The sequence below is a fragment of the Trichomonas vaginalis genome, chromosome VI (genome assembly GCF_026262505.1).
Source record: "Trichomonas vaginalis G3 chromosome VI, whole genome shotgun sequence".
Lineage (NCBI taxonomy): Eukaryota > Parabasalia > Trichomonadida > Trichomonadidae > Trichomonas > Trichomonas vaginalis.
The window spans coordinates 14,343,952-14,358,915 of record NC_067208.1 but is presented as its reverse complement, the minus strand read 5'-3'; the positions used below and the strand labels follow the sequence as shown (position 1 = coordinate 14,358,915).

Sequence of the window (14,964 nt, the reverse complement as noted above, 5' to 3'; positions counted from 1 at the left end):
TGTTTCGATATCCAGAAGTCGCTTGCAATTTGAAATATAGATCTTCTATTCTTTCAATATGAAGTTCGAACATACTGCAATTATAGAATAATCATAATACTCCGTCATCGAATAGATAAGATAATAAAGTAAAATATTATTTCTTAGTCATGAAAGTTTTTGAAATTCAAAGTCATAAAATATTTATGAAGTTTGGCTGAAAAAGTTGAATTATGTTAAACAAAGCGTGAAATGACCATATATTGTCCATTCATATATTATATCAATTGTTAATTAGCAAATGTTTATTAAATAGTTTCCTTAATTTCGAAGAAGCCCTGTGGCTTGAAGCAAACTGGACATCTCTCTGGAGTTTCTTTAGCTCTTACAATTGCACCACAATAGCGGCACTTCCATGCAACAACTGTCTCGCGCTTGAAGACAGATGATGTTTCAACTTGCTTGGCAAGTGTATTGAAGCGCATTTCGTGTTCTTTTTCTACTGTGGCAATTCCACAGAAAGAATTAGCAATTTTAGGAAAACCTTCCTTCTCTGCAACATCTGCGAAATGCGGGTATTCTGATGTGTGCTCGGCGTATTCACCAGCTGCAGCATTACGAAGGTTTGTAAGTGTGTCATTCACACCATATTCTGGAACCTCCATTTCAATCTTGACAGAGCCAAGACCTTTGATCAAGCTCCAGAAGTAGTCTGCGTGAACTTTCTCATTCTCGGCTGTTTCGATGAATATATTAGCAATTTGTTCGTAACCTTGTTTCTTGGCGACTTCAGCAAAGAATGTATAACGATTACGAGCCATGCACTCACCAACGAAAGCAAAGTGAAGTCATAACCTCCAAATTTGTTTTAATAACAATTCAAAGCGAAATGTATAAGCTATAAAAAATATCGCTTTGTTAATTTGCCTAAAAGATAATTGTAAGCAAGCTTAGAGATTTGGACGGACTTCAATCAATTTGAATTGAATTTTAATTCAAATATTTTGAATGTTATTGAAATTTTATTCTCAAAAAATACGATGATCGATTTTATTGTAAAATATAACCGCATGCATAGCAAAGATATATATGATATGTTGATTAGCTTTTTCGAATTAAAATCATGAAAATCTCAAGAATCTGATTAAAATTTAATTTAATAATCAACATATTAATATAAAGAATAATTTATGTTAACAATAACTTGTATCTAAAAATCTCAACGATTCTCCGGGAATTTAACTATTTGGGAAAATCACGATGCCATCTGTTTGCGAGAAACCGCCATTTTCACACATATCGAATGAAGGTTCGATATAAGAATCAACTCATAATACAAAGATGACTTTATAACAAATTCCTTGACAAGAATCATTGGTACAGCTAGCAATTGACAATTAGAATTATGATTTGTTTATTAAGCAACTGCTTTAAATATTTATGATCATAATTCAAGAACTTGAGATTGTCCAATTTTTTGAATGAGAGTCATTCTTGATAAATTGACATATTATAAGTTGATTTTACTGATATTAGAAGAATAAATTTAGGAAATCGATCTTTTTATGAAGATATACCCGATTTTTTCATATGGTCATTATTACTGTGTATTCTCATCTAACCTTGTATATGGTTCCATTTTAAACTCCAATATTTGTTATTTAGCTCAGATTTACAAAATTATTTAAAAAATTGTAAAAAATTAGCAACCATAAGTATAAAAATATAAGTCTGATATCATTATTGAATGAATCATAAAATCTATAATTTATATACAAAAGAAAATAAATAAAATAACTGATATGAATAGGATAATAATAACAATAGGTATTGATGATAAGTAAAATACATCACTACGTTCCGGTACTTTGCTCTTAAATTGATTTCTAAATAAAATAAACTGATCGAAAAATTCAAGATGAAGTGAGCGAGCTTTTTCAAACATCTGAGTATTACTTTCAGAATTTGATTCTTTAAAAGTGTTAAAATATACGGCTAATTGACTTGTTAAATTATCAATTGAAATTTTAAGATTTTCTGATTCGAATTCTTTAAATTTATCTGCTATGTGTTCAATATTTCCCAATGCATCTACATATGGAAATGATGTAACGAATTTATAATTATTTTCTCTATGTTTAGATGAAATAAATTCATAGTACTTGTCCAATACCTTAACTGCAAGCCGGAAATCTGGTAAGGGCTCAGATAGTAACTTTTGAACATCTTCATCTATTTGAAATTTTTTTCCCATATTTTCTTCAGCTTCAATTTCTTTTTCCATTTTTTTATGTCAAAAAAAAGTTTTTTTTATGAAGCTGAAATTAAAATATTATAAAATATATTCACTATATACCGAAGTATTCTATTTAAACTAAAAAATGTTCAAAAAGAAGAAAGCGTTGTGATTGTTTTCGGATGTATAAAAACATAGTGCTTTACTTGTCAGTATTTTACAGAAAGAACAAACTTCCATTAGTTGCAGTTGTTTCTTTTGCTATATCGTCTCTTTTGCTTCTGAAATTCTTACGTATCCGTGAAATTTCTCAACCACCACCATACTATGGCGATATCAATGAAATTGTAGTACCTCCACGTTATAATACAAACACTTCAGCAGCATTTAAATTCCCAGAAGTTTTTTCAAATGTTCAAAATTGCATTAATCGAGCAAAATACACGAGCGAGTTCCTTCGTTTATTCCATATCCCACCAAATCATCCGAAGCATAGCTCTCTCAAATACACTCTCATTGTAGGCTCAAAAACAACTATTGGAGCTGCTCTAGTACGTCATTGCAAGCGAAATCATATAGCTGTTGTCGAAATTGAGAATCCATTCGATGCAGGCTTTACATCTGCTGTAGAAACAGGAATATTCCACAATTTTTCAATTTCTCAAATTTTCATTTCATGTCATGTACCATTCCCAACATCGAATCACACATCATCAAATACATACTATCAAGCCTCTTTCATTAATTTCCTTCAGCGTGTTCTTCAATACTCAAATAACAAAAGGATTCCAACAACTGTCGTAATTACACCACCTTTCTTTTTACAGCATATAGAAACAGTGCAATGGTATCACGCTAACATTGTTTTTATATCACATATCCCTGATATTACTCAATTTTCTGATTTAGGCAATCCATTTGTCAAAATGTATCAAGATTGCGCTCACAAGAGCAAGACAACAATCTACACTAACGATTATCCAGTTCTGGCTGTTCATTCTGATGAAGCTGCAGAAGAAATTTTCAAAGTTAACGCAAAACCACAAGGAACTACAGTTGTAACAATAAATTCGAAACTAAAGGTATCATTTAAAGATGCAGTATCATTGTTCTCCGAATTATTACCTTCAGAATGCGAAATTTCATATGTTAAAGGAATTTGGGACGTCATGCCAACTTCTATACAAGGAGAACATGTCACAATCGGATCAACTAAAACAGATCTACTTAAAACCTTCAAATCTCAGCTTTCTCAAATTCCAGATGGAAGTACAAAGTATTCACAGGTAAAACCATACCTTTCTATTGTCTTAACAGGTGCTGCAGACATGATGAAAGGTAAGTTCACGGAATTCTTGCAAAAATATATCAATTCCGTTGGAAAAATGCTAGATTTAGTTCCAGAAGCTTCATGTGAAATCGTTATCGTCGAAATTCCTAAAAAAGGGGAAAATTACCAGTTTAACCTTAATTTACGGGCGCCGAAGAGTCTTCAAGGAAAGGTGAGAATCATCGAAGGACCGACAGATAAATACGATGGATCTCACTACCCTGAGTTCCTTGCCAAGAATATCGGCATAAGAAGAGCTTTTGGAGACTTTGTTTTAATTTCGGATCCGACCGTCATATTGCCGATTACCTTTTTCGATATTTTGGCACGGAATTGGTTCAACAAAGGTGTAGTTTATAGAGGAAATATCTACCAGGAGAACGGATCTATGCCTGAAAATGATTTAATCAGATTAGCTGAAGAATCTTTCACTCATTCACTTGATGACTTTGAAAACCAATGCTTGCATCGCAAGGGCTTTTATATTATCAAAGGTAATATAGACACAGATAAAGATATTGGCTGTGATTCTTTGTTTTTCACATTGGCATCAAAAGAATTATGGTATGCTATATCTGGATACAATGAGTATCCATTTAATGATAAGCTTGATATAGCGTCATTCGCCAAATTCATGAAAATTGTTCCTGGAATTCCAATTCATTACTTCCCGTTCCCATTATTTAAGAAGAATATGGAAGGATATCCTCCTCTTCCTCAAGATATTATAGATCTGAATCCAAAGGATATTACAAATCAATATTTCTGCTCAGGAGATGCATCAGCTGTTAAACATTACGGAGATTCTCCAAGATGGGGACTTCCAACTACTGTTCTTAAGGTATATGTTAAGTAAATATTGAAATTTTTAGTTTTATTGCTATTTTCTATTTTTCATTGTTCCAAATATGAAACAAATAGTGGAAGATACTTATTATTTGTCTGTTTCATCTAAAAATATTAGCGATTATGAAGTGAGCAAACCTTAAATAGCAGAAATGGTTTGAAATCAAAATAAGTTAAAGGTATTTTCGTTAATGGTTAAACCAAATTGCCTGGTTTACAACAAAGTATCCTCCATATAGAAAAAACCTATGTGACCAATCATGGAAAATAAGTAGTAGGATATGACGGGTTTAGTGACTTTTTTTGTTACATCTATATATAGACGATGCATTAAAATATATATTTATTTATAAATCATTAATAAATTAACATTAATTTTAAAATATTTTTTTTTTTTATCTTTTATAAAAGAAGCTATATATAGATGATGTCAGATATTCCGCGATTAATTAAACATTGTTTAAATCCTGAATGGGTTAAACTTCAATTTAAAAATGAAGATTGTGAATTATTAAATGAATATGAAAGCCAAAATAAGCTAATGAGGTATAAATATAATGATAAAGAATATTTAATTTCATGGAATCAATGGAGTCATAATCAAAGACCTCATAAACGAGAAGAAGAAATTGAAAATAATGAAATGGAAATCATTGATGACATTAAAGAGGATGGAATTCCTAAATTTTGTAGAAAAACCTTTAGAACTAAGTTAGGAGCATATAAACGTAGAGTATTAAATCCTGAATACATAAAACATTTATTTAAAAAGGAAGACTGTGAATTATTAAACGCTAATGAATATGAAAATGCTAAATCAAAATTGAAATATAAATATATTGGAAGTAATGAAAGGTGTAAAGATAATGATAAAGTTTATTCAGTTTCATATAATAACTGGCACACGTTAGGGATAAGAAAACATTTAGGAGATTATGGGAAATGTTCTGAATTCTTTAAATCTAGTATGTACGAGAGAATAAAAGAAATTAGAAATAATTATTTTCATGAATGAAAGATTCACTACCATAATGAAATAAAAAATAAAATTTTTTAAAAAATAAACTTTAAAAATTAATGTCTTACGAAAAATTAAAACTTAGTTATGTTTATTATTTTATTTTTTATTTTGTATGAAATGAGCGTCAAAACTAACAACGTTAAAAAATTAGGATTCACAAACGAGGAAATAAAGGATATATTAGAGGAGGTGGGTTATGAAGTTGATAAATATTATTTAAGAAATTGTCAAAAATTTGCCGAGTTATTAAATGATTTAGATTATGATGGAAAAATGAATAAAGATGATGTTATAAATTTCTTATATCCCACATCTGAAGAAGAAAAACCTAAAGAACCTGATGTTTTCCCTGAATATTATGAAGAACGGATTAAAGATGATGAATACAATGAAATTGAAAGACTGAAAAAAATAAGAGATGAAATAGATGAAAAAATTAAGGAATTAAGAGAAGTTGAAAAATATAATGAAAATGAAGTAGAGGGTTTAATGAATATCCCAGCTTCAGAATCAGAAGTTCAGAAATCTCATGAAGAAAGATATAAAAATTATGTCTCAGAATCAACACAAAATTTATTAGATGGTGAAATAGACGAAACACTTTCAGAAGAAGGTACTAAATTTATTCGTAAACATAAGTTACAATTTATTGATAATGAAGAATACCCCTGTATCCTACTTTCACCACCTTTAGATTCCGAAAAATTCAAAAAAGCTCTTAAAAACGTGACATATGCAACTAATATGATTAAGAAAGAAGATCATGATATTTACACAAATTATTATTTAAATAAATGCACAGGTGTTGATAAAGTTTTTGATTTATTAGATAAAATATCAAAAGAAACCATTGGAACATATAAAATTTTGTGTGATTGTGGTTTCATTATTGAAGATACTAATAATGTTTCATATGAAAGAACAGCACCGAAGGAAGACGAAGTGGAAAGGTCTATACCATTCGTTATTAAGAACATAAAAGATATGAAAACTTATAAACATTATATTTATTCATTTATTTCAGAAAAAATGGAAGCAACCCATAAAACATCTTCTCATCATTTTATAGCTATTCATACATTCCTTTTCAAAGTTGTGAAATTAAATAAGACAGGAATTAGATTTAATGTATCAGGGTACGCATTCTTGAGTAAATTAAAATGTATTCGTCACGTCGCGGATGATAAAAATTATAGATCCGTATTTTTCCCAAGTGAGGGGGGTATCTCCAATCCCAGCCCTATCATCCTCCCAGTGTCAGTTTTCAATATAAAATCCAATTTTTTTTTGAAAATAAAAATTTCGAGAAATTTTTCTGATTTTTTTCTTTGATTTCAATAATTCAAAATAAATTTGGGAGTAAAAAGACACTATTTAATGAAATTCATATGAGTGAATGTGGATAAATACTCTCAAAACATACAATTTATCTATTTTTTCTTTATATTATCAACTAATTAGTGATGTTGTAAACAGAAATTCATCAAAAGTGACACCTCAGAAAAGCTAAAATATTGAATTTTTGGAACTTTTGATAGAGCACGTTTTTAAATATTAATTAAAGTAAATGTATATTTTGTAAAGATTTTTTTTAATTAAAAAATAAAATTTTGAAGAAGAACACAAAATCTTCTGAAAAATAATATCACATAAACTCATATTATTTTCTAATATATAACTATTTTATATAAAAATCAAATTCAATGATCTTAAAAGCGAATGATAAACCTCAAAATTTACGAATATAATGAGTGGGAATATAATGCTTATCTATCATAAACCATATGAAATATCAATTTTTGCTTTACGCCTAATTTTTGACGACAATTAGCAAAAAATGTTAAATGTTAACACTCAGTCCATTTGAATATGAAAAATAAAATTGACTTTGATTAAATGTTTTTATTTATCATGCAATTCTTCTTGCGACCAAAGATTTGAATAAAATTTCAAAAAAAAAAGATAGCTTAAAAAATAATATACGGTAGTGTTTACTAATAGATGAATAGTATATAATTCTATTAAAATGGATTTTGATCCCAAAAAATATAAAACCAAAAATAATTGTTATAATTTAAATGAAGAAGTAATTTAAAACGATTTTATTTATGATCAAATTTTATATATTTTTTGGATCAAATCCATTTTAATAGAATTTATATACTATTCATCTATTAGTAAACACTACCGTATATTATTTTTAAGCTATCTTATTTTTTGAAATTTTATTCAAATCTTTGGTCGCAAGAAGAATTGCATGATAAATAAAAACATTTAATCAAAGTCAATTTTATTTTTCATATTCAAATGGACTGAGTGTTAACATTTAACATTTTTTGCTAATTGTCGTCAAAAATTAGGCGTAAAGCAAAAATTGATATTTCATATGGTTTATGATAGATAAGCATTATATTCCCACTCATTATATTCGTAAATTTTGAGGTTTATCATTCGCTTTTAAGATCATTGAATTTGATTTTTATATAAAATAGTTATATATTAGAAAATAATATGAGTTTATGTGATATTATTTTTCAGAAGATTTCATTCTATATGCCTATGAAAAGTACTCTCAAAACTAACTTTTTCCTAATTATAATAAAATCTAGAATATTGTATTATGCTTAGTATTATTTCATTTTTCTCATTCAATTTAGAATTTACAAATGTCAAAAAATTGAGAGCCGTCACTTTTGATGAATTTCTGTTTATTACAGTGATAATTTTTTTTGAATCAGATTTTTTTTCATTAAAAACATAATATATAACACAACAATGATGCACACATACGTATCTACACATCAAAATATAAAGCTTGTTTTGGTCTGGGCATCCCAACCCAAAATTCTTAAAAAATTGAATAAAATTGAATACTTGGGGCTGGGATACCCATCCCAACACCGAATTGAATTTTTTGAATTAAAGAATATATTTATGTATTTATAATATACATGTGATGTCTATAAAAAATACTAAATTCTAAAAAAAAATTCAATTTATTCAAAACGTATACTAAGTGATCACTTCATTAGTAGGATCAGCAATCCTACTAAATGGTGAGAACGCCACTAACTAAAAAGGGAGTCCTTGGAGCTCTTGATCTCTTGTCAGTAGAGTTCATAATGAGGCATGGCATCTACTGAAGTTAGTATACCTAAGTTGTGTACTGCGGCACTGCGTTCCACTTTACCCAAGACTTGTGAATTTGACACTTTACGAAACCATTAACATATATTTTTACAACACAAACACAAACACCAACTTAACCTTAAATATTTATAAAGCCGCCAACCACTTCACCTCATTAATGAAAAAATAAACGTTTTCACAAACGACTTCACTAATGTAAAAAATAAACGTTCTCACTTACAAAAGTATTGCAACTCCTCCCATTGCTGTGCTTCACATAACAGCTCATAATCTTCTGACTCACTTTCTTCTTCATATAGGTCAAAATCACTGTCAAAATAAATGTTAGTAAGTTTTGACAAAGCTAATGAAACACGCTTACCGTTTGTATCGTATGCTTGTATAAACTTTCCATTCTTCATTCCTTCATAAACGCTCAAACTAACTTTACCCTTTCTCCCTCGTATCTGATAGAATGTATTTTCACGAGGAACGAAGAACAAGTTCTTGAACTCATGACCGTTGTAGTTTGTTATCTCAATAGTTTTCGTCATTTATATAAAAATAAAATAAAAAATAAACGTTCTCGCTAAATAATAAAATAAACTTAAAAATAAACGTTGTCAGAGGTGAAAAAATAAATTTAGGTGAAGTGGTGAGATCTCACCTCTTTTTTCACCTCTTTTTTCACCCACTTGAATTCATTACTTTATAACTCTCTTCCTTGGTTTCTTTTTAGTTGCTTTCTTCACGTCTGTCTCCAGCTTAACTGTCTTTCTTCTTCGTCCGTAATGATACCAATTACTTCCACCAGTCAATGGGTCAAATGGTCTTTCGTAAGGGTTTCCATACATTCCATAGGGACCATACGGAAGAACTACTGGTGGAGAAGAAACATTTTCTTTAGTTCCATCGACTCTATTTAAATGCATTGTTTCACCTTTCATCTGGTCATTAAAGTCTTTTGCATGTTTTGCAAACTCATCGTCCTTTCCTAAAGCATTTTCTGACTCAGTCGCAACCAAATTGGATGCTTTATTTATGAGCCCTATTTTATTTAATCTTAACTTCTTTGCAACCCAGCCTCCAATCTTTCCTTTATTTGCATCTAATGTCTTCGAAACTCTTCCTCCACTCATTTTATTTACTGCGTCATAAGCCCCAAGTGCTTTTGCTCCAAATGCTAATGCTTTTGTTCCCATTGCGCCTAAAGCTGCCCAAGCTACCATTTACACCATATTAAAATCATCTCTCTTCAAATATTCTCATAAAAGTTCTCTTTACTGGAGAAAGTCAATGAAACATAAACATTCTCATTCATAAACTTCTTTCTTATCTCATCTATACGCTTCAAAATGTCTGAACAATTGCTAACATCTTCTACAACAGTTATTTCATCATGAATGACCTTCAAAACAAGCTCATTTAATATGCTATTAAAATCATCTCAATAATGAGTCCATCCTTTCCGTCTTTAGGTAGCACAACATCTTTCATTGAAGAAGGTTCGACAAGTCTTATGTTAAACTTACTGACAAAGTTTGTTATACTATAATGCTTCGGCGGCGAATACATGTAGTTTGAAAGACATAATATAGATTCTTCAGCAAATTCACTTATACTGGATTTTATAACAATGTTCTCACGAGACCAAATACCACCAATTGACAATCTTGTAAGCAATCCTGCTGAACCTTCAACTGTAAACGTCGATGGTAACATTCCACGAAGGTCATCTATTGACATCTTTGAGTCACTGAATTTAAATATTTTCTTAAAGCAATCGTCATTATCTAACCATGCAATAGCTTTGAAGTTTTCATTCGAATATACATCTGCTTCATTAAATGTAAAACCTGACTTCTTTGCAGAGACGACTTTAAAATCTATTGAGTTTGTTTCAAAATTATATGCTATGGTAACTTCTGAAGGTAATGGATGCCCTTCCGCAGTCAGTTGTTCTCTCACTACCGTTTGAAGCTTTGTGTTAAAAACTTTCATGTCATCTCCTGTGTCTAGGTTCACATACACAGCAACAGGAAAACTATCTTGCTTCTTTGTTTCATCATTATACCTCAAAACATTAAAGTTCTTCAATAATATTGTTCTTCCTGCTGGAATACTTCGAACCTGTCTGATTTCAATAGCTTTCTCACCTCCTACATACTCTACCCAGTGTCTTGGATATTCATAAGTATACTGACTTTCTTGAATTTTGGTTGGTTTCATCATAACGTGTTCATAGTATATCTTTATACTCTTGTCAGTTAGACTCGGTGCTATGTTCTGAATATTTCTGACTTGCATTTTTAATGGAGATAAAATGAAGCATTTAATACATGACGTAGATGAAGACATGAATGAAACTACAGACAAACTTAACTCTTCTCATTCTTCCTTTCAGTAAGGACTATGAGTTCTGTTCAAATGGTGTTTATTTCTATTGTGGAAAGATGGGTTCAGGTAAGACATTTAACCTCATTCGTCATATACTCATAACAGAACGTTTAGGAAACGACTCATATTATGACCAAATCATTATATCAGCAACTTCAGACTCTATGGACTCAACAGCGAAAACATTTATGTCAAAAGTTCAAGCCTCTGTCGTTAAAGTTCCAGATAGCGAACTCATTGAATTTCTTCAACGTTACATTCGACGTAAGAGGAAATATTATGCCATCGTTGAATTTATACAGTCAGGAATGCAAAAGACTTCAGAAGAGATGGAAAGAATTATTGACAAACACCACTTACGTCATACTCAGGAGTTTACGATATGAAACGACTTACAAACTACATTCTGTCAAAACTTTCAAAATACCCCTTCAAAAAGTATCCTTCAAACACTCTGCTCGTTTGCGACGACTTCGCCGGAAAAGGTTTAGTGTCAAAGCCTGACTCACCATTAGCTAACATCATTACTAAAGTCAGACATTACCACTTAACTGTAGCAATACTTATGCAAACATGGCGTTTCCTTGCTTTAAACATAAAACGTCTCATAACTGACTTCGTTATCTTTCAAGGTTTCTCACGCTATGATATTGAACTCATTTGGAAACAGTCAGGTATAACATTACCTTTTGAAGAAATTTGGGAAGCATATAAGTCTCTCATCTCTCCTCGTTCATACCTTGAGATTCATATCATGACTAATACCATTAAAGTCAAAAATATTCCATGGGAACGACCAACATTGTTTTAAAGTTTAACCTTCAATTGACTGATGGTAAACAAATTCCATGCATCTCTGTCGCCATTTCTGTTAATATTTTTGCTGTCATTCATATCATCCACTTCCCCATCCGTTAGCTTTTGAGGATATGCGTTAGAATAGCTGTTCTTAAATGAAGGCTTTTCACCTTTGAGAGCATAAACTCTATAACTTTCTGCATACTTTATGTTTGAACCTCCTGAGCCATCATTGACATAAATTTTTATAGGCTTCCACCCTTTGTTCATGTTCCTGCTTCTTCCCTTAGCTCTTTTGTTCAGTAGTTCTACATCTTTATACACAGCACCTGTCTCAGTGAATTCAACAATATTTTCATTCGTTAGCTTTACATTCAAACCCTTGTCGAGTATATTGTTCATTTCATACATATAAAAGGTTTTTATTCTATATGAAATGAGAAGCAAATCCATCTTAGCTGGTGCCGTTAATGTTCCAATTGAACCAACATCAAATGTTGACTCACGAACGACAAACAATATTGTCATAAAGAACTATAGTTCAGAGTGTTTGAAAGAAAAAGAACCAGAGCTGAAATCCGTGAATTTAAACACAGCTTCAAACGCTAACGCTACATCAGATGTTAAGTTAGAGTATCCACCACTGGACCAAATTCTTTCAAGAGAAGCCAACGACAACCCTTACACAAATGTTCAAACAAATCCTTCAGATAACGTAGACCATTACCTTCTTCAGTTATACCAAACAATTTTACTCAAAGACGATAAGAAGCTTTTGACAAATCTTATAAGCAAGAACCAAATAATTCTAACAAAGGAGGACCTTGAAAATGTTATATCACGAATAACAGGGAAACAATGTGTCATTGACTATCTCGACCCTGAAATCGAATGCTGTGGTCAAACTCCAATATTCATGAAAATAGGTAACATCCGCATCATTGAAACACCAGGAACTCCAGGAGTTGAGTTTAAGTATAAATATTCAAACGAGTATACAAAACTATCTACTTACTATAAGCTTTGTTTGAAATATGTTTTAGTAAATTAAAGCAATTTGTAATATCTGTCCAAAACTTCTTCAACAGTATCGAACTCATCTTCATAATGCAAACCTAATCTTATTGACTTGGTGCAGTTTTCACTAACACAATATAGCGCTTTGCGCTCGGCGCCTTTGACGCCTTTTTCTGTTCTCTTGACTGACATAACTAACTCATTTGTTTCATCAAACAGCAACAACCAAAGTTCATGACCTAATACATAACATTCATACTTTATATTTTTAGCTCTGAGTTCTCTTGTAAGCTGTTGCATTTAATATTTTCTAAAAAGTCAACTTCAACAGTCATTCGCACTGGTGCCTTCAGTTCTACAGGCTCTCCTTGAAAGTCAACAAGTCTGAATTGCATGTCTTTCAAATTATGAGGACTAATGCGAACCCATTTACCTAAATGAGTTGCTATGACAGGAACGTTTGGAATGAACATTGAATTTACTTCATAACAGAAAGATTTATACTCTACTGAACCTTTACTATTAACTCCTGAAATGCCTGTGACATTAGCTATTTTAGATTCAATGTACAAACAATTGCCATAACATACGTATGGAACAGATTTCATCTCAATCGTTTTGTCAACACTTTTCAAAGGTAGTTGCATATGGTATGCTCCCAGAAGCAATTGAACTCTATGACTCATTCGTGTTATCTTAAACTCCTTCGCATAACTGAACTTCAAAACTCCTGCAATAAGTTTAACATTCATTAAGTTTTCTTCGTTCTCCTTGTTTATTGTAGTATTTATGAGCGCATTTAACACTCCAGCTAATGTTTCCATCTTATATTCTACATTATTGTGAAATCTTATTTCATGCTTCTTTCCATCTATTTCAAACTCCATGAAATCTGTTTCATCTGTTATGACAAAAGTTGCGATAGTATTGAAGTCAACAACTCTGAAAGCAAGCGCTTCATTCTGAAGACCTAAGTTTGTTTGTAGCTTTACTGTTCCGTATTCGTTTGGGTCTGTACTTTGCAAATAGAACAACATTTTATTCTCATTAAAATATGACTATTGCTGCATATGCGTATGAAACAAATGAAGCAAGAAGAGCACATGAACTAGTAAACGAAAACTCAACTTTAACCATTGAAGGCAATGATTTAGTCATTGACGATGGAAAAACTAAAAAAGTCATTGATTTCGATACTTTTAACACTTATGACCCATTCATTACAATAAGTAAAGTTCCTATCATAAATGATGGAACGGTGCAATATATAAATTCTACAGTAGATGCCTCATTAGTGAAAGTATTAAATGTTCTCATTGAATTGTTAAAGAGCTTTCGATTTGACGACAACATTAAATGCCTAAAGAATTTAGTCATGAATGAGAAACAAATTCTCGGCGTTGCTGGTAGCAGTAATGATGTACACCTTATGACATTAGAATATTATAACGAACATAAAGATGAACTGAAAGGAGAGAAGGGTGACACCGGACCTCAAGGACCACAAGGAATACAAGGAATTCAAGGAATCAAGGACCTCAAGGCGAAAACGGTTTGGATGGAAAGGATGGAAAGGATGGAAAAACTGCTAAATCATGGATATGGGACCTTATAAATACTGGTTTAACAGCTGCTTCATATGGAGTTCTTCAATACCAAATCGGAAAGATATGGGCAGTACTTGGTGAACAAGTTTTAGATGACGTTAAAAATGCTTTGAACTTCATTTCAAATGGTTCGGATACTATTAAAACTTTATCTGGTTGGATGCAAGAAACAAGGAGTCAAATAGATACTGTAAGACGTATAGCAAACAATGCACGTACGGGATTGGATACTTTACGACAAGCACAAAATACACTAAAGGAAGCAAATGATATTCTTGGCTCAGTATCAGACATGCATGAAGATTGGCTTAAAGGTATTGACAAATCTTTAAAAAATCACAGTCAGTCTATTGCTGACTACAAGAAAAGTATAGATTTTTTACATAGTGCTATGGACGTACATGATGGAAGCATAAGGAACTTACTTAATGCTAACAATAACTTACCAGGAACTATTAAAGCATTTATAAAGTCCTTTGTAAAACCTGGTGCTCTAACATTTAGGTCTTTGAGAGCAAGAGCATTGAAGTCAAGAGATGCAGAAACTCCAACAGAACCTACAGAAGGAACTGAAACAACAGAAACTCCAGAAGAACCACCAAAA

The 14,964-nt window shown here is 31.3% G+C and overlaps 8 protein-coding genes and 2 pseudogenes across 10 annotated transcripts, besides 4 other annotated features; 5 read left to right on the top strand and 5 right to left on the bottom strand.

Annotated features, from left to right (window-relative positions):
- Positions 1-282: 282 nt before the first annotated feature.
- Positions 283-812, bottom strand: TVAGG3_0863940 (rubrerythrin family; the record flags this gene model as incomplete). The annotated part of the gene is made up of 1 exon (XM_001314577.1): positions 288-800. The coding sequence occupies one exon, from the start codon at positions 798-800 to the stop codon at positions 288-290; it is 513 nt and encodes a 170-aa protein (XP_001314607.1).
- A 1,542-nt stretch (positions 813-2,354) lies between these two features.
- TVAGG3_0863930 (uncharacterized protein) lies at positions 2,355-4,699 on the top strand (the record flags this gene model as incomplete). The annotated part of the gene is made up of 1 exon (XM_001314576.1): positions 3,142-4,401. One exon carries the CDS (start codon positions 3,142-3,144, stop codon positions 4,399-4,401), a length of 1,260 nt encoding a protein of 419 aa, XP_001314606.1.
- A 616-nt stretch (positions 4,700-5,315) lies between these two features.
- Positions 5,316-5,956: a mobile genetic element.
- On the top strand, positions 5,530-5,879 carry TVAGG3_0863920 (uncharacterized protein; the record flags this gene model as incomplete). The annotated part of the gene is made up of 1 exon (XM_051249803.1): positions 5,530-5,879. A coding segment is annotated over one exon (350 nt), but the record flags the coding sequence as incomplete, so codon positions are not given.
- Positions 5,957-6,876: 920 nt separating the features above from the next.
- Positions 6,877-6,914: a mobile genetic element.
- Positions 6,915-8,089: 1,175 nt separating this feature from the next.
- Positions 8,090-8,126: a mobile genetic element.
- A 429-nt stretch (positions 8,127-8,555) lies between these two features.
- Positions 8,556-14,964: part of a mobile genetic element that runs on past the window's edge.
- On the bottom strand, positions 8,775-9,095 carry TVAGG3_0863880 (uncharacterized protein; the record flags this gene model as incomplete). The annotated part of the gene is made up of 1 exon (XM_001293990.1): positions 8,775-9,095. One exon carries the CDS (start codon positions 9,093-9,095, stop codon positions 8,775-8,777), a length of 321 nt encoding a protein of 106 aa, XP_001293991.1.
- TVAGG3_0863870 (protein of unknown function, DUF4107 family) lies at positions 9,246-9,770 on the bottom strand (the record flags this gene model as incomplete). Its single annotated transcript, XM_001293989.1, has 1 exon — positions 9,246-9,770. One exon carries the CDS (start codon positions 9,768-9,770, stop codon positions 9,246-9,248), a length of 525 nt encoding a protein of 174 aa, XP_001293990.1.
- On the bottom strand, positions 9,967-10,899 carry TVAGG3_0863860 (uncharacterized protein; the record flags this gene model as incomplete). Its single annotated transcript, XM_051249802.1, has 1 exon — positions 9,967-10,899. The coding sequence occupies one exon, from the start codon at positions 10,897-10,899 to the stop codon at positions 9,967-9,969; it is 933 nt and encodes a 310-aa protein (XP_051085277.1).
- Positions 10,995-11,749, top strand: TVAGG3_0863850 (annotated as a pseudogene). The gene has a single exon. A coding segment is annotated over exon 1 (755 nt).
- On the top strand, positions 12,173-12,787 carry TVAGG3_0863840 (uncharacterized protein; the record flags this gene model as incomplete). The annotated part of the gene is made up of 1 exon (XM_051249801.1): positions 12,173-12,787. One exon carries the CDS (start codon positions 12,173-12,175, stop codon positions 12,785-12,787), a length of 615 nt encoding a protein of 204 aa, XP_051085276.1.
- TVAGG3_0863830 (uncharacterized protein) lies at positions 13,014-13,790 on the bottom strand (the record flags this gene model as incomplete). The annotated part of the gene is made up of 1 exon (XM_051249800.1): positions 13,014-13,790. The coding sequence occupies one exon, from the start codon at positions 13,788-13,790 to the stop codon at positions 13,014-13,016; it is 777 nt and encodes a 258-aa protein (XP_051085275.1).
- On the top strand, positions 14,129-14,888 carry TVAGG3_0863820 (annotated as a pseudogene). The gene has a single exon. A coding segment is annotated over exon 1 (760 nt).